The sequence below is a fragment of the Marmota flaviventris genome, chromosome 2 (genome assembly GCF_047511675.1).
Source record: "Marmota flaviventris isolate mMarFla1 chromosome 2, mMarFla1.hap1, whole genome shotgun sequence".
NCBI lineage: Eukaryota > Metazoa > Chordata > Mammalia > Rodentia > Sciuridae > Marmota > Marmota flaviventris.
The window spans coordinates 14,909,764-14,935,999 of record NC_092499.1 but is presented as its reverse complement, the minus strand read 5'-3'; the positions used below and the strand labels follow the sequence as shown (position 1 = coordinate 14,935,999).

The 26,236-nt window shown below is 45.5% G+C and overlaps 1 protein-coding gene across 1 annotated transcript in view; it reads left to right on the top strand.

Annotated features, from left to right (window-relative positions):
- The first annotated feature begins 2,401 nt into the window (after positions 1-2,401).
- Kcnk13 (potassium two pore domain channel subfamily K member 13) overlaps positions 2,402-26,236 on the top strand; it is a 91,870-nt gene continuing 68,035 nt past the window's right edge. The window contains exon 1 of the mRNA XM_027931674.2: positions 2,402-2,735. Within this exon, the coding sequence (XP_027787475.2) occupies positions 2,402-2,735 (334 nt within the window). The remainder of the gene's footprint in view (positions 2,736-26,236) is intronic.

The window sequence follows — 26,236 nt, the reverse complement described above, 5'->3', positions numbered from 1 at the left end:
TAGAACAGTTCCAGAAGCTTCCATATCCTTGATTTACATAAAAGACTTGACTATATGATTCTGTCTAGTTCCAAAGCAGGCAAAACCAAGTTCTATAAAAGCTGAAATAATCCATGGTAGGAGTATTGAGAGCAGTGGTTTCCTCTGAAGGAATGAGGGTGGGGATTTACTGGAAAGGGACTTAGGGCCTGTTGGTGATGGTGGTTGATAGATTGGATAGATCAGTGTTTGGCTTCCAAAGGTGTACACATTTGTGAGAACTCACCTGATGGTACCCTTAAGATTTGTCCATTTCATTATATGTAAAATTTACTGCAAAATTAAAAAAAAAATCTGTCAATGTTAAACTCTAGGTAATGGCAGAAGTACTGGGAATGCAGGCAGAAATGTATCCATGTACACCACTTTTTGAAATGCATCCCAACTGCGTTGATGATGGAGAGAGGGACAGAAAAAATACATAATAAAGTATAATAAATGTTAATTGTAGAATCTAGGTTGTGGGTATCGCTGTAGAATTGGCTGAACTTTTGGAAATGTTTTGAGTTTTTTATAATAAAATGGGGGTGGGGAAGGATCGTTGTGGTCTAATCCTGCAGTATACACATGTCCCTGTTCTATTTCCCCCTTAAGCTCCTATCCCAATGGGCTAAAGAGAGGCACTGGGGAGTCAATAACGGAGCCAAGGAACGCATTGGGGCTTCTAATGAACTCGCTGGAGCTATTTATTCGATTGGTTTTACTAAACAGGCCTGGAAGCCCTTCTCTCTGTGTTCCTAGTTGAGAATACTGGTAGGTGGATCCCCTGGGAGCACACGCTGGGAATACGGAAAAATTCGACTCAGCTCGCAGGTGCCCACGTATCCACTCCTTCTTGGATCCATATTCAGTCCCACGCGCCCGGGGCGGGTGACTCTGGAGGGGCGGTGTGTGGCTGGGTTCACGCGTGGGGGCGAGATGTGTCGGAAGAGGACCGAGCGCCCTCTCCTGGCCCCGGAGGGACCCACGCAGGCCGCCTAAGCACCCGACCCGTCTCCCCAGCACCGGCTCCCGGGATCTGCGCACCGGGTGGGAGCGCTGCAGCCCCGAGGTTGGCGGAGACCAGCCCAAGAGGCGGCCCTCGCGGCCAGCAGGCGGGCGACAGGGTGGAGTCGCTTCGGCTGGCAGCCGCTCGGCTCCACCTGTTGCGGTGTCGGAGCACGCCCGCTAGGAAAGGCCGAGCTGCACTCGGCAGGGCAGGGCCGAGGAGGAAACCCCGGGACAATCCTGACAGAGCGGTACAGAGGGAGGTGAGACTGAGCGCAGCCGCGGCGCCCACACCTGCTACGAGGGGAGGTGCCTGGGAGGGCGCCCCGCGGTCTGCTGGCGAGCCTTGCTGTGGATCTGCATGGAGTAGCGCGAGCACCTGCGCGAAGCCCCTGCCTCCCTCCCCCAAGAACTACGAGCTGAGACAGCCAAGACCGGGTGGGAGAAAGGGAACTCTTTGGGATCTCCTGGCCGCTGTCCTTGAGGGGCCGCCAGCTCTCTGGAGAGCTGGCCTGGCCAAGCCAACAGGTGCGTGCAGAGAACACCCCCCGCGCAGGACCCAGAGGCCAAGGACACGCTGGCTGGGGAGATGCTCCTAACTTCCTTATTCCTCCCTTTCTGGTCTCTCTCCAGCCGATCCACCTGCTGGATGCCACGCTGCGTGGGGGTCGGGCGGGAGGTTCAAGCCTGCAGATGCCACTCTGCACAGTCCCTCAGTTCGTGCGCCTGCCCTGGACGGGTATCCAGCTTCTAAGCCCAGGCAGTCGGGTCGGTGACTCGAGGGGCAAGAGGCTTGGCGCGACAGGGCGACTAGGACGCACCACTGCGGATCCGACTGGGTGGGCAACTCCAAAGCCAGTAGACACCCCACCACCCGCTTCGTAGGCATCGGCGGCTTAAGAAGTGAGGTCGGAGGGACAAAGACCCGAGGGCTCCGCTGACCTACCTACCTCTCTGGACTCCGACCTCCGATTCCGGGGGAGTTCAAGTCCTCTCCAGTTTGCCGTGAAGACGCGCCACGCCCCCTCCCCAGTCTGGGCCCAGCGGGGACCCCGAGGTGAAACCCCTTGCCCGCGTCATCGTGCCAAGCCTCAAAGGACTCTGCGCTCGGACTCTCGAGTCGTCAGTGTTAAGGAGAACTCCAAGGCCGGCAGGAAACGGCGGCGACAAAGCGGATTCGAAACCAGGACGTGGGAGCTGGTGCCGCAGAAGCGGCGGAGGCGCTGTGGGAGCGCCCGGCGGTCATGGGTGAGCCAACCGCGGGGCGTCCGGGAGCGGGCTGAGTGCCCGCCGAGCCGCGACCTCCCCGGGGTGCGGACCAGAGCCCGCCTGCGCCCAGGGCGGTCTGGCACGGGGCTGTCCCGGGGGCCCGGCCATGGCCGGCCGGGGTTGCAGCTGTGGTCCCGGCCACTTGAATGAGGACAACGCGCGCTTCCTGCTGCTCGCCGCGCTCATCCTGCTCTACCTCTTGGGGGGCGCCGCCGTCTTCTCCGCGCTGGAGCTGGCGCACGAGCGTCAAGCCAAGCAGCGCTGGGAAGAGCGCCTGGCCAACTTCAGCCGCGGCCACAACCTCAGCCGCGAAGAGCTGCGCGGCTTCCTCCGCCACTACGAGGAAGCCACCAGGGCCGGCATCCGCATGGACAACGTCCGTCCGCGCTGGGACTTCACCGGCGCCTTCTACTTCGTGGGCACCGTTGTGTCCACCATAGGTAAGTGAGCCGGGGGCCTCTAGGGGTCCCCACGGGTCCCCACTCCCTCCTACCCCCGCTGAGCAGGACTGAGCCTTTCAGCCTTCCATTCATCTCGGGGCGCCCCGCCCGCTCCACCAGGTGAGCTGTTGCCTGATCCACAAGTGATGGTGCGGAGCCGCCTCGACTCTTATTAGAAATTCAGTTTGTCCCCTCCCCAGACCTCCTGAGTCAAAACCGCATGTTAATCTGCCCCTGGGGATTTGAATGATCCTTAAATTGGAGAAGCTCTGCTGCAGGAGATTTTCTGATCTAGTTAAGGAGGCAGGACTTGAGTTCCTGGAACTTTGAGGAGAAAGCTTTCAAATAGAGACAGGAACCTATGAACATGTACTGAGTAAGGACTTCACAAGCCACTGGTCAGAGGAGATGCCCGAATTTAAGAAGACTCTGGCCATGACTTCAAATTTACAAAGAGAAACCCAGATAGAATTCCAGATTGGATGTAAGGGACAGAGGTTTGATAAATGTTCAAAGGATAGAGGGTGTTCAGGGAGGGACGGAAATAAGTGACCCTTGGGCTGAACCAGTAGGTGTTTGGCATGATTTGGGTTTGCATTGTGGAGCAGACGGGAATTGTATTCAGGGGTTCCATGAGCTGGTGGCTCTGGGGTAGTGGAAGGAAGGTGGGAAGGTCTGCTGGCTAATGGGTGGAGAAAGAGGTCTTTTCTGCCACCCTGGGCACTAGAACTTTTCTGGAGGCAGTTGGGAGCCATGGAGAATCTTGAGCAAGGGTGTGACATGGCTACTTTCAGCTGTGCAGTTACACCCCTCCCTCAGGAAGCAATGAGGGGGAGGTCTTTGTACCACCCTCCTAAAAATGCATAATCCAGCAGGTTGAGGGAGGTGCTGTGGAAATTCTGAGAAGAGGGTTGGAGCAGGGAAAGAGTTTTGAAAGACTAGATAGAGAGAAAGGAAGTGGCTTGCAGCTGCCAGAACACCAGGACAGCAAAAGGGCTCATGCTGGCAGCAGCACAGGGTGTGCACACTTTGTGATCTGCAGCTAGGGTCCCTTGCTCTCTAAAGGGCCTGTCGGCGAAGCAGGTGACAAGGTGAACCTCCTTGAGCCTCCCACACAGCCTCATGGCAGTAGACATTCTGCCAGGGGTACATTCTGCACAGAGTACAGAACAGATCAGCCTTGGTCCTGATTAGTCAAGAAAGACTTCCCAAGGTCAGTCCTGGTACCCCGAGTTTCAGCGACTGAGTGGGAAGCAAGGCAGAGGGGATCAGCATGACTGGGAACACACAGGCCATATCTAAAGAGCTTTGTGCTAAAGAAACCAGATCATGACCCCCTTCCCATCCTGGTGGCCCTGCCTATTAGCAGCCCTGACAGCACCATGGTAACTGGGTGTCTGGCAGGAAAACTCTCAGGGCATTGTCCATGTGACTAGAAGCCTAGGGCCCTGCAGGGGGTGGCCCCGGGGAGTATGTCCTTCCCCAGCCTGTATTCTCTGCTGGACTTTCTTAGCAGTGTTCTATGAGTCCCTCATGACATCACTTCCCATGTCTCTGAAAACCAGTTTCAGAATTTCTACATATGGGACACTTGGCAATGAACAGACTGATTTGGAGGTGTCACTTTGAAACTTACCTTGAATCTGTGGTGTTTGCATAGCAAGTTCAGGATTTCAGTTAGATTGAATGATATTTGGGGTGGCTTTGGTGTGAGATTAGGGGGCTGAATCCTCCCCACCATCATAAACCGTATGTTGGTGCTTCCCATGGACATGGAGGTAGGAGGAGCGTGCCTGTGCGTGGGCTAGTGAACCTGGATACCATAGGCACAGGGAAGGCCATGGGCAGGTGGACATGTAGGAACGTAGGCTTTGAGCTGAAAATATGATAAAGTAGCTGGTGAAGCAGGATGAGACCTGCACACCGAACCTGCATCGGACCCTCTGTAATTGGGAAAGTTCCTTAACCCTTCTGAGTCATGTGCCTCTCATCAAAGGTGTCTAGGAAGTGCCCACCTTAGAATCTCGAACTATGTAACTGTTGGGTGAATCAGTCCTGCCTCCTTCTCTCCTTGTAAGTCTGCAATGAGTCTCGGATGAGAACAATGAACTCCTGTAAGGAAACTTAAAAAAATACAAAGCATGCTGAGTACAGGGGTGCACTCCTATAATCACAGCTACTCAGGAGGCTGAGGCAGGAGGATCATGAGTTTGAGGTCAGCCTCAGCAATTTAGCAAGACCCTGTTTCAAAATTAAAAAGAGCTGAGGTTGTAGCTCAGCAGTAGAGTGCTTGCCTGGCACGCCTAAGGGTTCAATGCCTACGATTGCAAAAAAAAAAAAAAAAAAAAAAAAGTTCAAAGTGTTACATGGGTGGATTTATTTTACTTTCTTATTTTTATAATATTTCTTTTTAAATTATTTTATTTATTGCTATTAGAATAACAGCTGTTCTTTATTAATCCAGTGAGAAGATACTTGTATACCCATGTTCACAATGGCATTATTCACAATAGCCAAAAGGTAGAAACAACCCAAATGTTCATCCATAGGTGTAGGATAAATGAAATGTGGTGTAAACATTACAGTGGAATGTATTCAGCCATAAAAAGTTAAATTTCTGTACAGTATAGATGGACCCTGAAAACAATTCTACTTGATGAAATAAGCCAGACATAGAAGGACACACATTGTCTGATTCCACTTACGTGAGATGCCTGGAATAGGAAAATTCATAAGAGACAGTAAAATAGAGGTTGCCAGAGGCAGAGAGAAGGCGAGAGGGAGCATTGTTATTTAATAGGTAGATGAAACAGTTTTAGGTATAGATGGTGATGATGCTCATGCAACATTGTGAACGTGTTTAATGCTTTCAAATTGTGCACTTGCGTATGCATAAAATGATAAATCTGTATCATTTTTCACAATAAAAAAGGAAGCCAGAGCAGGATATTAAAACATGATGTAGGAGTGTTGATGGTAAAGGGTCGGTGACTGGCCTTGAAACAAGAATCAATTTCAAGTTCTCAAAGACATAGCTTAGCAGTATAACCTGTAAATGGTCTTCTGCAAATAGCTTTTTCCTGAAAGAGGCTTTACCTGGGCTTGTGTTTCTGTGTTTACTTACTTGTTTATAACTGAGCATCTGGACATAAAGGATTTGAGGTACTTTGCATATGAGATAGTCAGCAGGCACAAATTATGGTGCAGTAGCCAGCCACCCCCCCAAATCTTGACAGATAGCGAAGTTTACTTTTGACAGGCACACAGTCCCCTTTGGACTCAGGTGGCTCTCTAGGGCTGTTGTCTCCTGCGTGGTCATAGTGCTCCAGCTGCTTTTCTTTTGTGGCTTCTCTTCATCGCCACCTGGTCCCAGGACTGACTGGGAAGGGAAAGGAAGGCTCAAGAATTGAGCACCACCAATGACGTGGCCACCACAAGTCATCTCTCCTCTTGTCTCCTTGGTCAGAGCAAGTCACATGGCCACACCAAACTTAAAGAGTCAAGCAGTGGGAGAGATCTGATATCGGTGGACAGAATGGATGATGCCTCCCATGCATCCCTACACACTGTTCTAGAAAGGATGCCAATAGGCGTAAAACTCCAAGGAGGTGAGAAAAGATGAGCGGGATGGGAAAATTAGCCCCATTTGCTGATACACAGGGACATATGGCAAAAGGACCTGTATCATTGCCAAACTGAACCCCAAATTTGGCTCTGAGTTTTTCCATTGTCAGAGAGGCAACAATGACCATTAAATGAGTCCCTTATCCAAGCTGGCTTCTTCAGTCTGGAATAAAAATTCCTCCTGCATCTTGTCGTAAAGGGGCAAGATAATGTGGTGAGAGAGTTCCTCCACAGCTTAGCCAGAAGTATGAAAGAGAACTGTGTGCTGTACGTGGTGTGGCATCCCTCAGTACAAGTGCGATTAAACAAGAGCCCCTCTGCCAAAGCCCAAAGCTGCACAGAGCAAGTAGGCAGCTCTGGATGATCCCATTCAAGGCCATTTGAGTCCTCTCTGGTGGTCCCCAAGCTTTGAGTCTGGAAGAACCCACCTGGGAGATCAGGTTAAGACACAGGTGCATGAGGCCTCCTTTTTCAGAGATGCTGGTGTGGTAGATGTGCACTTTCAGAAACTTCTTTGAAGGTGATTCTGTTGGGCAGTAGATTGAGTAAGGACACCTGGAGGGACCCCACATCTTAAGACATATATGATAGGAGTGGGCATCGACTTGAAAACTGAGACCTTCCTCAAGGATCCTTGCTACTTAGAATGGCCTATTAACCAGATGCCTCAGCATCACCAAGAAGCTTATTAGACAGGGAGTCTCAGTTGGACCCCAGACCATTGGGATCAGAGTCTGCTCTTTAATGAAACAGCCGGCAGGTCCTGGGCACGTTCAAGGCTGGGAAGCCTGGAGTCTGGAGGGCTCTTACCTGTGGTGCTGCTGATGAGGGTAGGCACCCCTGGGACTTCAAACACAGACAAAGCAGGGGCCAGGCTGGTCAGCAGGAGAGATTGCTCATCTGTTGCCTTGCTGGAGTTCCTCACCAGCTGGAAGCCAAGCACGCCCAGGGGCAATCAGTCAAGCGTCATCTAGATGTGGGGATGTGCTGGGCTTGGGCTCGGGCCACACAGCTTGTGAGGTCTGAGACACAGAGAGGCTTGGCCCTTCTAGTGGAGACCACTCAAGATGTGTGATCTAATTTTCAACAAGAGTTTTTATTCATTTTAGTTGAACAGAAACAATTCCACTGGTGCCCATTTGGGCCCAGGCAGAGCTCATGGAAGCAGATTCCCGAGTCTCTCGTGGGGTCCCGGAGCTAAGCCGGCAGGTGTGTGGCTTGGCCTGGTTTGTGTGTGGATCGATGGAGTACAAAACTGAATATTGCTTGGGGAATCATTTTTTTCCCCACAAGGGAACAAGGCTGAGAAAAGAGCTTTTTCAAATCAAATGATATGAAGTCTAACCAATAAAATATTAGGAATTACTATTTTATAGTATCAAAATGATGTCAACTGACATCAAAGATGAACGGCCATTCAGAAAGAATATAAACACCAATAAATGTCATACATGTGTCAAGATTGAAATCACACATTGAACTTTACATTTTGTGAAATATTCGTACACAAACCTTACGAGGTAGGTAGGCAAGTTGCCATTAATTCCATCTTGCAAAGGGAAACAGAGGTGCAGAAAACACCAATACCTTACTTAAATTGACAGAGTCAGAATTAAAATCAAGTTTTGTTTCGTTCAGTGTCTGGTGGAAAAAAAAATACATATTCATTTTAGAAGACCAGTGGGTGTTTCAGTCTGTTTTCTACGGCTAATAACACAATATCACAGACTGAGTAAGTTTTGGAGAAAAAAGATTTCTTCTGGCTCACATTTCTGGGTCAAGGTCAAGGTTTGAATCTGGTGACAATAGCCTTCTTGCTAGTCCCTAGGCGGTGCAAAGTAAGATGTGGTGAGGGACCCTGAGTGCATGTGTGTATGTCTCTCTAATAAAGCCACCAGGATTCAGTCATGAAGGTCCCAACCTGCTGACTTTATGGATCCCTAATCAGCCCAAAGGCCCCTGTCAACACGCAGTGAGATCATTCCCACACTCTGGAGCCTCACAGCAGGGATTAAGCTCCATCATGAGTTCCAGGAAACAAACCATAAAACCATACCGTATGAAAAAATGTAAGAAAAGTAGGAAATCACCCCTATCCTGTCTCCCAACAAGAACCACCGTTTTATATTGCACATAAATGCTATTTTATTGACTCTAAGACATGTCATTTTATGTGCCATTCAGAAAGAAAAGCTGCCAATTAAATTCTGACATGCTAGCAGCATATTAAACCATTGAGGAAAGGTGTATCTTAAAGATGCTGAGATATGTCACATTGTGTGTCTCGTTGTTTTCCATGGAACCATTAACCCATGGACATAGTTTGATAAAAATGAATCTCATAATTTAAATGTCTTTAATTTGTACCAGAGTTGATTAATTTTAAATATTTATTCACAGTACTTTAAATATTTATTAAAATCATCTCCTCTTAACCAACTAGCTGATTCTTTCCCCGTTTTTCAATTGAGCAGAGGGATGTGGGTTAATCGATGCAACAGGTGGGCTTCGTATTTTAAGGATTTGCGCCTTTCATCCCAAGGCTAAATGTTTGTGCCATGCTTCCCGTCTTCGTTTTCTGTTCCGTGTACTATTGATCATTTAGAGGAGACATATTTTTCATTCCTCTGCAATTTCATGTCTCAGTCTTTCCCTGCAATTGTCTGTGCTTAGAAAACCCAGAGGCTGTAAGATCGCAACTTTTGTTGGGTCCTTTCCTGGCTGGTCTGCACTTCCAGCCACAGTGGTAGCTTGAAAGCACTTTAATGTACTGTTTCAAGTGAGCAATAGAAGGTGCACTTTAGCTGGGGATCGATGCAGGGTCTGGAGAACGAGGGAACAGCGAGGCCCTGGGGGGAGTGCATTCGCTTGAGGCAGGGCGCCAGGGCCTTCTCTCTTGAGATCCGCCTTCTAAAATTTCCTGGGGAAGTTCAAGATCATTCCGAGAATCCTGGATTTGTTCCATGATTCCTTTTCTACTTAGAACATTTCTGAGTCTGCTGGAAGTCACAGCCTCTCACTCTGCTGTCCCCATCCTTGTCCTGTGTGTGGCTCAACCCAGCCTACTGCATTAGGAATCAATCATGTGTCTGTCATAAAACAGAATGATTTTCTCTTTTTAACCCCTAGATTCCATCCTGTTTCTGTTTTCTTTTATGGCTTTCTCTACGAAGGAGACATGGATCTGGTATGAATGTAACCCAAACAATTCTTGGGTTTCTTTGGGGTCCTAAGAGTAGCTTTCTATTCAGAGGAGTGTGGTTAATAGCTAAAAGGAATGAAAGATACTTTTTTTTTTTTTGCTTGCACCTTTAAAGAACCTTATAGAGACAGGCATGGTGGTGCACACCTATAATCCCAGATACGCAGGAGGCTGAGGCAGGAGGATTGCAAGTTCAAAGCCAGCCTCAGCAACTTAGCAAGGACCTAAGCAATTAGACTCTATCTCAAAATAAATCCCTAAAATGGGCTGGGGATGTGTCTCAGTGGTTAACTGCTTCCGGTTTTCATCTGTAACACCGAAACAAACAAACAACAAAAAAACCCTTATGGAGTCTCCAAATGATAACACAAAGGAACCATCCCTCTTTCCTCCTCTCGCAGCCTCTCATATCTCAATTCTGGGGCCTCCTGTCCCTAAACCCCTTGCCAGTTTCTTCCTAGCCATCAGCTCTCTGGTTTCTGTTTGTTTTCTGTCCTTGCTGGTGCCCTCTCCCTGATGTCTCTCCAGCTGGTATCAATATTGAAACAGCCTCCACAGTTTTATGATTCTCTCATTTTGTCTAGTACCTGGGTTCCCAAAAGCACAGTGTAGTCTTAGGAGCTGACCAGCAGCAATTCTTTCCCCTCAGGAGGAAGGAGAGAAGAGTAAGGCATCATCATGATCCCCAGGATTAGAATGACTTTTGACGTGGGGATCTTCTCAGCCTTTAGAGGACACTACCCAGGGCATGGTCCTGCGGAGGCCGGGAAAGGCCCATCCTGCTGCTGCTCTCCCCACCCCCACCCCTGGCCAGCCTCTGCCTCCTGTGGCTGCATTCATCTGACACGCCCCGGCATTTCACCACTGTTCCGAAATGCTGCACCTTCGCACGCCCACCATGCCTTCCTCTGGCCAGGGAGCCTCTGGAGAAGCCTCATCAACTGCCCAGGGTTATGGTTCCCAACGTTTGATCAACCGCCTGCATCTCTCACTGAGCACATCTCCCTGGAAGGAAACTGGATGGTCAGCGAACCCCAGGGTCCGACCATGAATGGAAATGAGTGCGATTCCAGGTGTAGGGCATTAGGGAGTAGTGGGGCCTGAGCCCTGGAGGCGTCGTATTCTAACTTCAGAGCAACACTGGGCTGTCCAGACAAATCCAGGGAGCCTGGGGCCCCTGGTTGAAGCTTAGGTCACCTGTGAGCTCTGAGCCTTCTTGCCTGTGGGGTGAGAAGCAGAGGGCACCCCAAGTCCGCTTGCTCTGTCATTGCATCTTGATTTCAGAGTTCACGTATGTACCCATTTCCTCGTGCACCCACTTACCTCCTAAAGGAACAGGGACAGTTGTTTTCTCTTAACTCCTCCAAAGAATACACATGTGTAGTCATCCTTAAGTTCATACTATTTCATTCTTCTTTCCTTTTTCTTTATTTCCTGTATATTCTCCCAAGACTCTTAAGTTTATATTAATGTAGAAGAGCTGAACTGTCCTCAAGAAGTCAGACATGGACAATATGTGTGATTTTTTTTTTTACTGTGTATAGTTAATTTTATGAAACTTCTCAAATGCTTGCTGAGGGCGAAATCCAGGATACATCCTACACGAAGCCCAGAGGGTAGGGACCAGGAACAGCCTCCTGCTCAGCAGGGGTTCTGGGGCTCAGAGAGCTGCTGGGCATCGTCTGCAGCTGCCCAGCCGGAAGGAGTGTGGGCTCCCCTCTGAGCTGACACGGAACCTTCATGCCCTCCTCCTCTTCCTTTGATGTCCTCGATGTGGAAGAATCACCAGTTACACACGCCACAACCTCTCTCCTCAGTCGTGGTCCTTAGGTGCCCTGCTGGGGTAAGCAGAGACACTGTGGCTAGCAGCCTCCTGGGGACATTCGAGATCTCATAAGGTCTGCGTTTCCAGGGGCCAGGTTGGAGGAAGGCCCACCTCCCTCCCAGGAGACCAAGTGGACAGAGACGGGCCCCTTCCCCTTGTCAGGTTTCCTGGTCCTCTCAAAGTTGCAGCCTCCCTCCCATCTCCATGACGACTCGAGATACCTGCCCCCAGACCCTCACCTCCATGTTCAGACATGTAGGACCCCAGAGTCACTTCCGGCTTGGCCTGTTAGCTCTCGGCAATTGGCACCAAGGTTCTCTGTCTTGGGTCTTCTTGTGTATTAAGTAGCTGATGAACAGCACAGAGACATCAATCCTACTGATCAACCAGGGCAGTGGTTTTCAAACTCTGTCCCCAGGAACCCATGGAGGTTCTCTGAGGTACTTTAAGGGCATTCTCTACCCTGCCCTCATTTATCCTCATTTATCCCCAAAAGCTCATGTGTGAGACAATGCAAGAATGTTTCGAGGTAAAATGATTGGGTTGAAAGAGTTTTAGTGTAATCAGTGCATTGATCCCCTGATAGGGATTAACTGGGGGGTAACCGTAGGCTGCTGGGATATGGCTGGAGGAGGTGGGTCACTGGGCTGTGCCTTTGGGGTTTGCATTTTATCTCTGTGGTGAGGAGAGCTCTCTGTCTCTCTGCTTCCTGGTGCTGTGTCCTGACCTGCTTTCTTTCACCACACTCTTCCGCCATGATGTTCTGCCTCATCTTGGACCCAGAGAATGGAGTCAGCCACCCATGGACTGAGATCCCTGAAACTATGAGCCCCAAATAAACTCTTCCTCTTGTAATTGTTCTTGTCAGGTCTTTTGGTCACAGCAGTGAAAAAGCTGACTCAAACAACGGATCTTTATTGACTTGAACTCTTTTGGGAATGTAAATACCCTCATCTGACTAATTTTTCATAATCCCGGTCCCCTGCATGGCTAAGACAAATATTCTCACCCATTCTCTGTTTAGCTCTGACTCTTCTCAAATGTTATTCCAAGAGGCTGCATTTCAAAAGGTTCTGTGAGGTTGGCTATATAATTATGCTTGGATTTATTGCTAAAATTATCCCATAATGATTTGCCAGTGTGCCGGTTTCCTGGTTCCCTTGTTCATTTCTCGAGTGTTTTCTTTGTATCCTGTGCCTGTATCTATTTCAGCTGAGTTTCCTCTTGTGTTACAGAATTGGGGGGCTGGAGGGAACATCATTCCCAGCCGCACTGCAGACCTAGTAAACAAATGCAAAATAACATGCCCCCGGGTTTCATGGCGTATGAATTCAGGATCATTGCTTTTAGCACTGGCAAAACTTTGATTGTTAATAAATTTTTATTATCTTATTAGTGTCACCTTGCCAATTAGTATCACTCTTCATACTTTCTGTGTTTAAGCATAGATATTATTAAACTTTGTGCATTGTGTTAACAGATACTCTTTCCTTCTTGACCCTCTCTTTAGTTATCATCTTTAGTGATTTTGAAGCCACCACTTGCCTCATTTTTATATTTTTATTTGTTAACGCCTTTGGACAGTTCTCTTTGTAGCAGAGATTGGTGCATTTATTATTTGGTGCCATTTATATCTCCTTCTTCTTTGCCTCATCTGTTTTTCTTTGCACTGTTCTATTTCAATCGTGAGCTTTAGGTATTCTTTTTGACATTCTAAGTGTGATTAGAATGAAATCTTATCTAAACTACCTGAGGATAAAAAAATCATTGCTACCACTATTTTTCATGTTCCTAAATGAAACCGAGCTGCCCTTCCTGGATGAGAGTGAACATTTTGTCTTTGAGGTCATGCCATTCCTCCCTCCCACCTCCTGCCTTCCAGACCCTTGTTACATCTTCTCTGGAAATGATGGTCTTACCTCCGGGTATCATCGTAGGTGATAAGGAAGAGCTGCCCTTTTTCTTCGGGGTTCTGGAAGACTTTTCCAATTTTTCCACCTTTATTTCTCACACTTTTGGACCTTTAGGCTTTGGTTGATCTTTTACTTAACACAGATTTTTCTCAAGCTTTGCTTTCAATCAGAAAGTAGAGAAAGTCAACCCTCAGGAAACTGACTTTTCCTATGTGGTCTGAAAGTGGTGCCCCATTTACCAAGTGGAAGGGGAGAAAAGGAGAGGCAAGAGCCATGAGGCTCCCTGCTTCCCCGGGCTCTGTGCCAGGCCTCAGCCCGCAGCCACCTGGAGGGCACTGAAGCCTTCAGAGTGTTGCTCATTTTTGTCACCTAAGTACAGTTTCTTTGTCTCAATAATAACGAGTAAAAGAGAGTGACAGACTTATCAGTGGCAGGTTGCATTGGGCTGATTGTAGCAAGACAATCCCCAAAACAAAACAAAACAAAAAACAATAGCAACAGCTTAGAGGATAGACATGGGCAGAGGCCCACAGTCCGGGGCCACACAACAGTCCCTCAAGGCCACCAGCATCCCAGCCCTTCTGTCTTTCTGCAGTGGCAGGCTCGGAAGGTAGGTCTCTCCCCTGTGTTCACAAGGTAGATCCAGGAATCGGGGCCACCATCAAGACAGGAAGGAAGAGGCAAAGGGCATGTGTCACCAGCTGGACCCTTGAAGACAGCTTTCCTGGAAGTCTCAACTCCCACTTGGATCTCATTGGGCTGAACTGTGTCACCTTGTCCCTCCTGTCCTCCATGTGCAGGAGAGCTGTTGCCATTGTGAACACGGTTAGGGTCATTTATGGAGGCAGAAGGGAAGGGTGCTACTGCAACTAAATGGTCTAGGTGACTGACTGCATCTGTGGTGGGGGCTGTGGGAGCCTTCCTGCTGGGATTTTGGGGGAAGGTGTTCTATAAAGACTTAAAAACAGAATACTACAGGGGCACAGCCACATCAATGTTTATAGCAGCACAATTCACAATAGCTAGACTATGGAGCCACTCAGTAGATGAATGGATTTAAAAAATGTGACATATATACACAATGGAATATTACTCAGCAATAAAAGAGAATAAAATCATGGCATTTGCAGGTAAATGGATAGAGCTGGAGAAGATAATGCTAAGTGAAGTTAGCCATTCCCAAAAAAAACAAATGCCAAATGTTTTCTCTGATCTAAGGCGAAGGGGAGCTTGGGAGGAATAGACGAACTCTAGATAGAGCAGAGGGGTGGGAGGGGAAGGGCATGGGCAGGGGGTTAGCAATGATGATGGAATGTGATGGACATCATTATCCAAAGTACATGTATGAACACACGAATTGGTGTGAATATACTTTATATACAAACAGAGATATGAAAAATTGTGCTCTATATGTGTAAAAAGAATTATAATGCAGTCTACTCTCATGTATTTTTTTTTGTTTTTTTAAATATTTACTTTTAGTTATAGGTGGATGCAATATCTTTATTTTTATGTGGTGCTGAGGATCGAACCTAGTACCTCAGGCATGGTAGGTGAGCACTCTTCCTCTGAGCCACAACCCCAGCCCCATTGTCATGTATTCAAACAGTAAAATCAATTAAATATTAATAAATAAACAAATAAATAAAATTTATACTGGGAAAAAAAGCAGCTGATGCGCTCACTTCCTTCTGCAGTCCCTGCAGGGTTTTCAGGCATTTTCTTCCTTTTTCTTGTGATACTAGGGATGGGACCCAGAGCCTCACACACACTAGCTGCAACCCAACCTCTCTCTTCTAATACTTTCTTAATGATAGTTTAGACGATCCCTGCATTTTTGTTAACTGTGTCCCCAAATTAGTCTCAATAATTGGTTATTCCTATTTTTTAAAGTCTACTGGATCCTTTTTCTTCACTGATTGGCTTAATTCTCCCTTTGGGGTTTGATCCTCCATTTCTCTCCCGTCTGATCACTGCCTGTTGACTCCATGGGTTTCAGCAGGTATTTATTAAGAGCCTGCTCCGTGTCAGGGACGAGTTCCTCTTTGCTCCTCTCCTGCTGCTATTTACTATGGCGCAACAGTTCTTTCTTTTTTAAACTATTTTATTTGTTCTTTATAGTTGTACATGGCCATGGAGTGTTTTGGGTTTTTTTTTTTTGGGGGGGGGGGCCAGGTACCAGGGATTGAACTCAGGGACACTCAACCACTGGACCACATTCCCAGCCCTGTTTTGTATTTTATTTAGAGGCAGGGTCTCACTGAGACCTCGCTTTTGCCGAGTCTGGCTTTGAACTCACAATCCTCCTGCCTCAGCCTCCTGAGCATCTAGGATTACAGGCGTGTGCCACCATACCCAGCGTTAGAGTATATTTTGACATATCATATGTACATGGAGTATGACTTCCCATCTTGTGGTTGAACTTGATGCCGAGTTACACTGATCATGTATTCATGTATGAATATAGTAAAGATATGTCTGATTCATTCTACTGTCCTTCCTATTCCCGTCCTCCTCCCTTCCCTTCATTCCCCTTTGTCCAGTTCAGTCAACTTCTATTCTTCCCCTCTCCCTATTTTGTGTAGCATCCACATATCAGACAGAACATTCGGCCTTTGATTGGTTGGGATGGGTTTATTTCACTTAGCATGATAGTCTCCAATTCCATCCATTTACCAGCAAAAGCCATAATTTCATTCTTTTTTATGGCTGGGTAATATTCCATTGTGTATATATACCACATTTTCTTTATCTATTCATCTGTTGAAGGGGACCTGGTTGGTTTCACAGCTTAGCTATTATGAATTGAGCTACTATAAACATTTATGTGGCCATGGTTGCAACAGTTCTTGATGGTTCTGATCTCTCTTTTTTTCCTTAGAGTAGATTTCCTTTATTCTATCTTTCAACTTCTGGGCCTATTTCCCTGTTTTGGTTGGAAGCCACCCCCACTTCCAACAGAATCTGAGACCCTGGTTTGGGGCTCCACTTGGCATTTCCCCGAGTGAGGCCTGTGACCTAGCTTTTGACAACTTCTTCTCCAGATATTCTGTTTCGGCAAGAAACAGGCCGACTACGTTGCTTCCCAACCCACCACATCATGAGAAGATTCAGTGTCTTTCTAAAATATCCGTCACCCCTTAGTGAAAGCTACATAAAGAGATATGCTGAACGGCTGGAGAAAAGTAAGTCTCATGTCCCAGACGAGGTTGGGGCCAGCAATGACCAGTTCACAGGGTATTATTATCTGTCTTCTCTCTTTCTTCTTTGTATCCCCAGCTCCAGGGCTTCCTGTCCTCTAGGAAGTCCCTGCTCTCTTTCCCAGACTGACTAGGATTTTCTGCTTTGGATGCCCAAGAGCTAGGAGAGAAGGTGAATCTGAACTTAACCTGCCCACAGCTACTTCCCTCCGGGCAGGAGGGCCTGGAGCAGGGTTCTCCTCCTGGGTGCTGCTGAGGTTTGGGGCCTGATAAGCTGTGGTGGTCCTTTGGCCCTGCCTGGTAGGATGTAGCAGCATCCTGGCCGACCCAGTGGTGTACTGGCTGTGACACTCCACATGTCTCCATGCATTGCCAAATGTCCCAGGGGTGGGACAGGTCCCCTGAAGGGGGCCACAGTACAAGAATCTGCCAGAATGGCAAGCCCTCAGGCCTCTCCTTTCCATGGCCTGTCAATCACCGTGAGTGAAGGGCACCTTGCTGGCTCTGGAGGACTGAGAGGGATAAGCCACATCCAGCTTCTAGAAAGTGAAAGTACATGGGATTTCTACCAATAAGAAGTTTCAGGCCAAGAACAAGATTCAGAAACGTGATGTTTTATATGTGTGTACTTGGCCCCTCCCCACCTCCACCCAAGTTAAGCGTTCATTATTAACTACAAGGTGGCTTTTTCTTTTTAACAAGTCCTAAAGTAATGTGTGTGCATTCAGATAAATTTAAAATGACTCCAGAGTATTTAAAAACATCATTCTCCTAGGCTTCCCTAAGCTGCTCTCTAGAAGCAACCATCACCAAGAGCAGGATATATATCCTTGTGGAATGTTTTTGTTCATACACAAGCATGGAAGTTTATACACACATGTATGTTTTCCTGCAAACACATGTATGGTTCTTTATGTAAAATTAGTAACATGCTTGGGGTTTTTGGCTTTGCTTTGCTTTGTTGTTTTTTTTTTTTTTTTTTTTTGGTATTGGCAATTGAACCCAAGGCACTTAACCACTGAGCCACAGCCCCAACCCTTTGTTATATTTAGAGACAGGATCTCACCAAGTTGCTTAGGGCCTCACTAGTTGCTGAGGCTAATTTTGAACTCATGATCCTCCTGCCTCAGCCTCTGGAGCCACTGGAGTTACAGGTATGTGCCACCAAGCCGGCTCCTTCCTATTCCTTTGTAAATGCCTTTATTGAGATACAGTTCACAGACGATGTCTATTTAAAGCATGAAATTAGTCAGGTTCTAGCATATTCTCAGACTTTGGCAACCATCAGCACAATCAATTTTAGGCCATTTCAGCATTCAAAAAACAAAACAAAACAAAACTGCATACCCTGAGACAATGACCCCCATCTCCTCCAGCTTCTGCTTTCTGTCTCCACAGAATTCACAATTCTGGATGTTTCATATAAATGGAATCACATTATATGTGACTTTTGGTGACGGTTATCTTTCACTTTGCATGATGCTCTTTAAGGCCTCTGTGTTATATGTTCGTCCCTTTTAATTGCTGAACATTATTACATGTACCAAGTTGTATTTATTAATCAATTGTCAGGTGTTTAGGTTGTTTCTACTTTAAACTTTTATGAATAATGTGCAAAGTTGAATAAGTAGGTGTCCAAGTTTGTGTATGGATATGTCTGCATTTCTCTTGGGTATATGCCTGGGCTTAGAATTGCCAGGTCACATTTTAACTCTAATCTTTACCTTTGGAAGAAGTGCCAGATTATTTTCCAAATAATTGCACCATTTTATATCTCACCAAGACTGTAGAGGGGTCCCTGTTCCTCCACATCCTCTCCAACGCTTTCATTATCTTAATAACTGGGCTCGTAGATTAAAATGGTATCACATTGTGATTTTGATTTGCATTCTCTAATGACAAATGATATTTTTTTTTAAAAAATTATTTTTTAAAATAAAAATATTTTTAGTTGTAAATGGATACATGCCTTTATTTTATTTATTTTTATGTGATGCTGAGGATGGAACCCAGTGCCTCATACATGTGAGACAAGTCCTCTACCACTGAGCCACAACCCAGCCCATGACAAATGATCTTAAGTATCTTCCATGTATTTATTAGTCATTTGAATACCTTCTTGAAAGAAATGCCTATTCAGATCCTTTGCTCATTTTAAAAATTGAGATATTTGTCCTCTTATTATTAAATCATCAAAGTGCTTATTATGATCTATATTCAAATCCCTTTTCAGATACATATTTGCAAATATTTCCCCTCTTCTGTTTTTCTCCTCCTCTTTTTGCTTACTTCTGAGTCTCCTTTGAAGCACAGAACTCATACATTTTGCTGATGTACAGTGTATCTATCTTTTGATGCTTATATTTCTGGTGTTATCTAAGAAACCATTGTCTAATTCAAGGTCACAAAGATTTATACCTATTTTCTTTTAAGAGTTGGGTAGCTTCATGCTTGCATTTAGGATGTTTGGTCTGTTTTGAGTTAGTTTGTATATGGTGTGAGGTCTGGGACCAGCTTCACCCTGACAGTGGATCTCCAGGTGTCCCAGCACCATATGTTGGAAAGACTATTCCCTCCACCAGCCCGAGTGAATTATTTTGGCATCCCTGTTAAAAAATCAGTTGACCATGAATGCGAAGGTTGTTTTTTGAATTTTCATTTCTCTTGATCTAGATGTCTGTCTTTATGCCAGTACCTTGATTGTTGTAGCTTTTATAATAAATTTTGAAATCAGGAAGTATGAGTCGTCCAGCGTTGTTCTTCTTTTTCAAGACTGTTTTGGCTATTCTGGGTTCCTTAAACCTCCTTGTGAATTTTAAGATTGTTTTGTTCATTTCTGCAAAGAAGGCTTGGCATTAAATCAATTTGGAAATATTACTGCTTTTTTAGTCTTCTAATCTGGGAACATGAGATGTATTTCCATTTATTTAGATCTTTTCATTTTTTTTCAACAATGTTTTGTAATCTTCAGAGTGTAAGTTTTGCACCTGTTTGGTTTAATTTCCTCTTATTCTTTTCAATGCCATTGTGAATGAAATTGTTTTCTTAATTTTACTTTAGTTTTTTTTTTACTACCAGTGTATAAACAGAATTGACTTTTGTATGTTGATCTCAAATCCTGTGGTCTTGCTGTTCATGTATTAGTTCTTGTCATGTTTTTTGTGGATTCTAGGAGACTTTCCCATACAGGATCCCAGAATTTATGAATAGAGAGAGTTTTAATTCTTCCTTTGAAGTCTGGAAATTTTATTTCATTCCTGGCTGGAGTTTTCAATACAGTGTTGAATAGAAGTGGTGAGAATGGACGTCTAAGTTTATTCCTTAAGGGGAAAGTGTTTTAGTTTTTCACCTTTGAGTTTGGTGCTAGTTTTGTAGACAGTCTTTATCAGGTTGGGGAAGTTCTCTTATAGTCCTAGCTTGTTAGGTATTTTAAATCTCAAAGGGGTTTTGCCAAATTATTGTGTATCTATTGAGATAATCTTGTGATTATGTCCTTTATGCTATTAATAGTATATTTCATTAATTTTTACATATCAAGTCAATCTTGGATTCCTGGAATAAATGCCACTTGGTCATGATATGTAATCTTTTTTTGTACAATTTTGCATTCAGTTTGCTAATATATTATAGAGGATTTTTTTGCATCTGTATGCAAAAAAGGTATTTTTTGTGATGCCTTTTTCTTGGTTTGGCATCAGGATGATTTTGTAGACCTATGGAACGGGTAGAGAAGTGTTCATCTGTAGTTCTTGCATCTTTCTGAGGTTGCCCGGGATACACAGCCACAGCACAGATATTCAGTAACTTAGCTATTTCCCCCATCGTGGGCCATGTAGGTTGTTTCTAATTATTTGCTAGTACAACAGCTCTGTAGAGCATACTTTTAATTTTAAATTGTAAATATGTATAGCAACTGCAAAGTTTTGAGAATTTTTGAACTTAAATAGTCTTTTGGCCAATTTGCAAGAATCTTCTTCTTATTCTTCTCCCCTAGTACTTTTCTAAGCACTCTACAGACAGTCTGTCGTTCTGTGCCACAGGACTATTATTTTCCTTATTCTGTGAGAGAGAAAACTGAAAACACAGTGGCTAAGTAGCTTTCTTGGGGGGAGAATAGCTTACCGGAAGTTACACAGTAAGCAGTAGAACTTTGATTTAAATGTGTTCAGCCCTGACTTGAATGGCAGGCACGAAGGGGCCAATCCTTGAGATGATCAAAATTCTAGTGAAAATGAAAATAAAACCGTGACCCTTGTTCTGTATTTATTTTCGCCACCCACGTGTTTATATTTGATGTCACTGATGGATCAGGCTGCATCAGGAAGATGTCTGGGTGCTGTTTCTCCCTTGTGACTCCTTAGGACCACACCCACCTAGCACCCACCTCATGTCAAACACAAGGTTTAGTTTGGTTCCATTGGAATTTACTAAGCCCCTAACACGTGGGACTTGTCCCACTTGATGACAGTTCTTAACAGAGGCCATGAATGGAACTTGGGTGGGGAAGTAACCCCATGTTCTAACCTCTAGCATTTCCTTCAATTACCAGTGTAAGTCGCAACCTAGACGTAGGAGGGGTGACACCTGAAGCTTTGTCACCTGTGGAAATCACAGATCTGTTCCCCTCACTTCACAGTTGTGGAAGGTACCTACTCATTCATCACAGCTTCGGAATCATGGAGCCCTAGACCTGATCTTGCTGCTTTATGATTTAACAATGAAGCACATGTTGTATGTTACACTGTTTTAGTCAGCGATTTCACTGTGACTAAAAGAATCCAACCAGAACAGTTGTAGAGGAGGAAATTTTATTTGAGGGCTCATGGTTTCAGAGGTCTTAGTCCACAGAAGGCTTGAGGTGAGGCTGGACATCATAGCTGGAGAGTATGGCAGAGGGAAGCGGCTCACTCGATGATCAGGAAGCAGAGAGAGACTCCACTGGCCAGATACCAATATCTACCCACAGCCACGCCCTAATCCCCACTCCTCCAGCCACACCCACCCGCCCAGCCACCACAAGGTTAATCCCATCAGGGCACTGATTCACTGATTGGGTTAAGACTTTCACAACCCAATCATTTCTCCTCTGAAGCTTCTTGCATTGTCTCACACATGAGCTTTTGGGGGGGGGGGGGACACCTCACATCCAAACAGTAACACACACACGTTTGCCCCATAGTTGAAGAACTGTGCTTTTAATATGGCTGCTTCTACAATCCTACACAGTTAAATTCATTCATTAAAAAAAAAAACAATAAAAAGCGACCCTTAGGCTTCATGACTGTCAAGGCTCCTTATAACCAAAAACAGGAATTGAGAACTGGACTAGGGCGGATTTTGAATAAAGAGGAAAAGGGAACCCACTCTGTGCAGCTGCCCGTGTGGGGCTCCTGAGGACGTTGATCCTCCTGCCTATGGATGGAAACGCTCCTGTTGCTCAATCAACCTCCTCCTTTCCTGAGTATTCAGAAGATGCTGCTGTGTCTTGAGGGTCACTCTTCCTCAGGGCAGTGGAGAAGAGACACCACTTAGAAATGCCCTCTGGTTTTCTTTCTTTCTTGCCTATGCTGGGATTGAGCCCAGAGCTGCTGTACCTCTTAGCTTCATCCCCAATCCCTTTTCAAACTTTTTAAGATCTTGAGACAGGACCTTGCTAATTTCTGAGGCTAGCCTTAAACTTGCGATCCTCCTGCCTCAGACTCCACAATGGCTGGAATCACAGACATGGCGGCTCACAGGCAGGGACACACACTCCACCTAGTGCAGGGGACATTGTTCATGGTCTCCTTTGCTCTTTTACCCCACGTGTTCAGCTAGCGATGGTGACCCTTGACCCTAGCCCACACCTACCCTGTTATTCCAGTATCACGTGTACCCTCTGTTGTGACTCTGATTTGGGGATATATGCTACTTTATAGTCATTTAGTTCTACATTTCATTTGATGTTTAAATTAGAAATTGCAACCAACAGGCCTTGGATCAAAGGTGGCTTGTATTATTTGGTGGCAGATGATAAATTTTTAACTAGTTTAAAAAAAAAACAACAGAAGTCCCAATTCATAATATTTGCCCAGTCCTGGGGTGTACATATTTTCAGATGTCAAGTCACTGAAGACAGACAGCAAAGTAAATGTCATAATCAGCCTCGGGGGTTTGTCAGCCAGCCCCCTCACACTGCTGTGGACCTCAGTGTTTGAGAAAAGTTAAATTAGTTGTCAAATATTAAAAATCAGATGTCCCAGTCAAAATCTAAATTTCTGATTTTTCTTGAGAAAATTGAAACTCTGGCCCTGCCAGGCCCATGTTCCTACGAGGCCACCATTCACTGAGCAGGAACTGAGGCTGCTCCCTTAGGGCCTCATGCCACCTGCCTCTCATCACTGTGTTGGACTTCTTTCCTGTTCCCTGCTCTAAGTACTGAGGTTCTTTCTTCCTTTGAGAAGAAACCAAGCAGTCTTATCACCTGGCTTTTTTATCAAAAACTCCAAAGAGTTGCAGAGTAGGGCCCCCTCAGTGATCCTATGTGATATTCATTTTTTCTTTTTTCTTTCTTTATTTATCTATTGGTGCTTCAGCTTGACCATGGGGCAATCGAGTTTCTCCTGATAGGGTGCATGGAGAGTTTACTTTTACTCTTGTTGATTTCCCTCTGGCCATCCCAAATCAGTAGGCAAAAGAGATTTGTCTACTTAGGACATTTCATTAATGAGAATCAAGCAGAAAAGCATGAACTCTGGGGCAGGCTAGTTTTCCTATGGGAAATTAAGACCCACTGACTGGAAATGGTGAAAAGCAATGAGTTCAGAGGAAACTCGGTACAGTAATTAAAAATGCATCAATCAAGTTCTGTACAGTAAGCTGTTGACATAGCAGAGGAAAAGAAAAGTAGCATCTCTGAGGTCTCGTTGGATGCTGTCCATGTTGATCTTGGACAGCAGCACGCCGGTGTCTGGGGGAGACTGCTCTTAACCAGGAATGTAGAGCACTCGCGATGCCAGCCCCTCTGGAATGACTGGACGGCGTCGCATTATTGATGAGGTTAAGGGGACCGTAAAGGGTGTTAGACATTGTAAAACCCTGTTCTTGTTGGGATACATAGAATGCAGGTGATTTATGAATGAGAATTGGGGAAAGGGGCTAAGGAGAGGGTCGTGGAGTTACCGACGATGGTGGGGAGAAGAGGAAGTCAGGTAGAAAACAGTGGTAGGTATTTTAAGAATTACATTATGTACGTACTTGAACATTTCCGAGAGTTTTGTCATTTAGGAGTAAAATCAATTTCATTTTGGGAAGGAAAGCTGCATTGTTGAAGATGCTTTTTGTGAACGTGAACCTGGCACAACACGTTTAATGTCGCCTCCTGCACACCTCTGTGGTTGGCGGGGGGATCTGGAAACCTCTACTGTCCCAGGCTCGGCTTTCCAACAACATATGTTAAATGAAGGGAGGAGAGAGTTTTTAATGGATGAATGTGGTTTACTAAATACATCTGCAGAGAAGGCACAACTAAAAAGGACACTACTGATGTTTGTGGGCAGTTGATAAGGAATCACGAAGGACAGAGGTCAGAGGTGGCATTTTGGTTTTGGGTGGTCTTTTAAAATTTTTATTTGTTCTTTTTAGATATACGTGACAGTGGAGTGTATTTTGACATATCATACGTACATGGAGTATAACTGGCCATTCTTGTGGTTGTACATGATGTGCCGTTACCCTGGTCATGTATTCATATATGGACACAGGAAAGTGATGTCCAATTCATTCCCCTGTCCTTCCTATTCCCATCCCCCTCCTTTCCCTTCATTCCCCTTTGTCTAGTCCAGTGAACTTCTATTCTTCCCCTCTCTACCTTCCCTTGTTGTGAGTTAGCATCTACATATCAGAGAAAACATTCTTTCACTTAGCATAATATTCTCCAGTTTCATCCATTCACCTGAAAATGCCATGATTTCATTGTTCTTTAAGGCTGAGTAATATTCCATTGTGAATATACACCACATTTTCTTTATCCATTCATCTGTTGAAGGGCACCTAGGTTGGTTCCATAGCTTAATTGTTGTGAATTGAGCTTCTGTAAACATTGATGTGGCTGTGTCCCTGTAGTATGCTGATTTTAAGGGCTTTGAGTATAAACCTAGGAGTGGGACAACTGGATCAAATGATGGTCCCATTCAGGTTTTTGGAGGAATCTCCATCCTGCTTTCCAGAGTGGTTGCACCAGTTTGCAGTCCCACCAGCGATGTATAAGCGAGCCTTATCCCCACATCCTTGCCAACGTTTATTGTTAGTTGTATTCTTGATAATCAGAGGCAGCATTCTGAACTAGTGGGAAACTCACAAATGAGCCATGCAGTGGATGGGTCTGAAGACAAACTTTTCAAACTTGAGTCTTTTTCATTTCCTTGCCTTTTAAGAAGCATCTCAATACTTAGAAAGGGTTGCGGGAGATTAAACAGCATCCTCTTTATTAGGCATCCTCTTTCCATTAAGTACCAAGTCTCTGGGCACAGGGCAGACACCTCAAATAAGGACCCCCAAACGAAATTCAGTCTGCTGAGCCAGGCCCTGTACTAAGTGTGGAGGTCTGTGTGTTACCCCTGTTGACCCTCACAACCTCACTCCATGGTAGACAATGATGTCCCTACTTTGCGGATGAGAAATCTGAGACTTAGAAAATTTGCTTCTCACCCCACAGCCAGCAGGGAAGCGGGTCCATGTGGCTGCAAAGCCCACACTTTTTCTAGACCACTGTGTCATTAATAAACTAATTAATGAGTTGAACATAGTGTTCCCTGAATACATGGCATAAGTTGCTATTGTTCTCCAGGCATTGATAAAGAAAATTAATTCACAATATCATCAGCGAAGATGGAATCAGTTCCATTGTCACCTGAGTTTGTTCTTCCTTGATAGTTTAGGGGTTTTGTTTTTGTTAAAAAAAAAAAAAAACTACCTGTTTCCATGGCCCTGACTTCTCTTTTCCATCCCTACATAGGGTGAGGCAGGAAGTGTGGTGGATTCTTCTGAGGCTGTCTTTTGCAGCTCCCTGGTCCTCTCTCCAGCATGCCAGTTTAGAAGGACATGGTAGAAATGTTCCAGAAGGCCAAAGAGGCCCTGTGAGCACATATGGTGGCTGGGGTTGTTTGAGGTTCCCTGTGAGGATTCCCTTTCTCCTGTTCATTTCCAGAAGATATCCTGGGCTTTGAATCTGATAAAATGGGATCCCTGTCATCCCTCCTTCCAGAAGATTCTAAGGTCTCTTCATCTGTGGGCAGAGATTTATGTCAAATGCTTATTCATGGACTTCTGGAATGTGGTCCTAAATCTTTCTAAAATACTTGGATTGCCTTGAATGTGCTTAACCTGTGAGCAAATAAGCGCCTGGTATGGGGAATACTTGTTTACTGCACATTCAACTTGCTGTATTTGGGATTTGTTTTAATGGGATTTGATGGGAGCCATTTCCCACCCACCCCCCAACCTCCTTCTTTCATTATATTAGCTCTGACTCTTTCAGTCTCTGGAGAAGAGTGAGGACCCCAAGGGGCCTCTTAGGTCTTGTTGTCTACAGGGAGCCATCAGCTCCATGTGTGTCCCTGTCACCTCTGTGCACTGACGGGCCCCTCACCCAGTCCTGTCATGCATAGGCCCTTAGTAAATATTTGTAGGATTAAAAGTAGAGACCACCTCACCTGCTCTTTGACTGTGAAGTTGGTGCTGGCCTTTGTCACCACTGA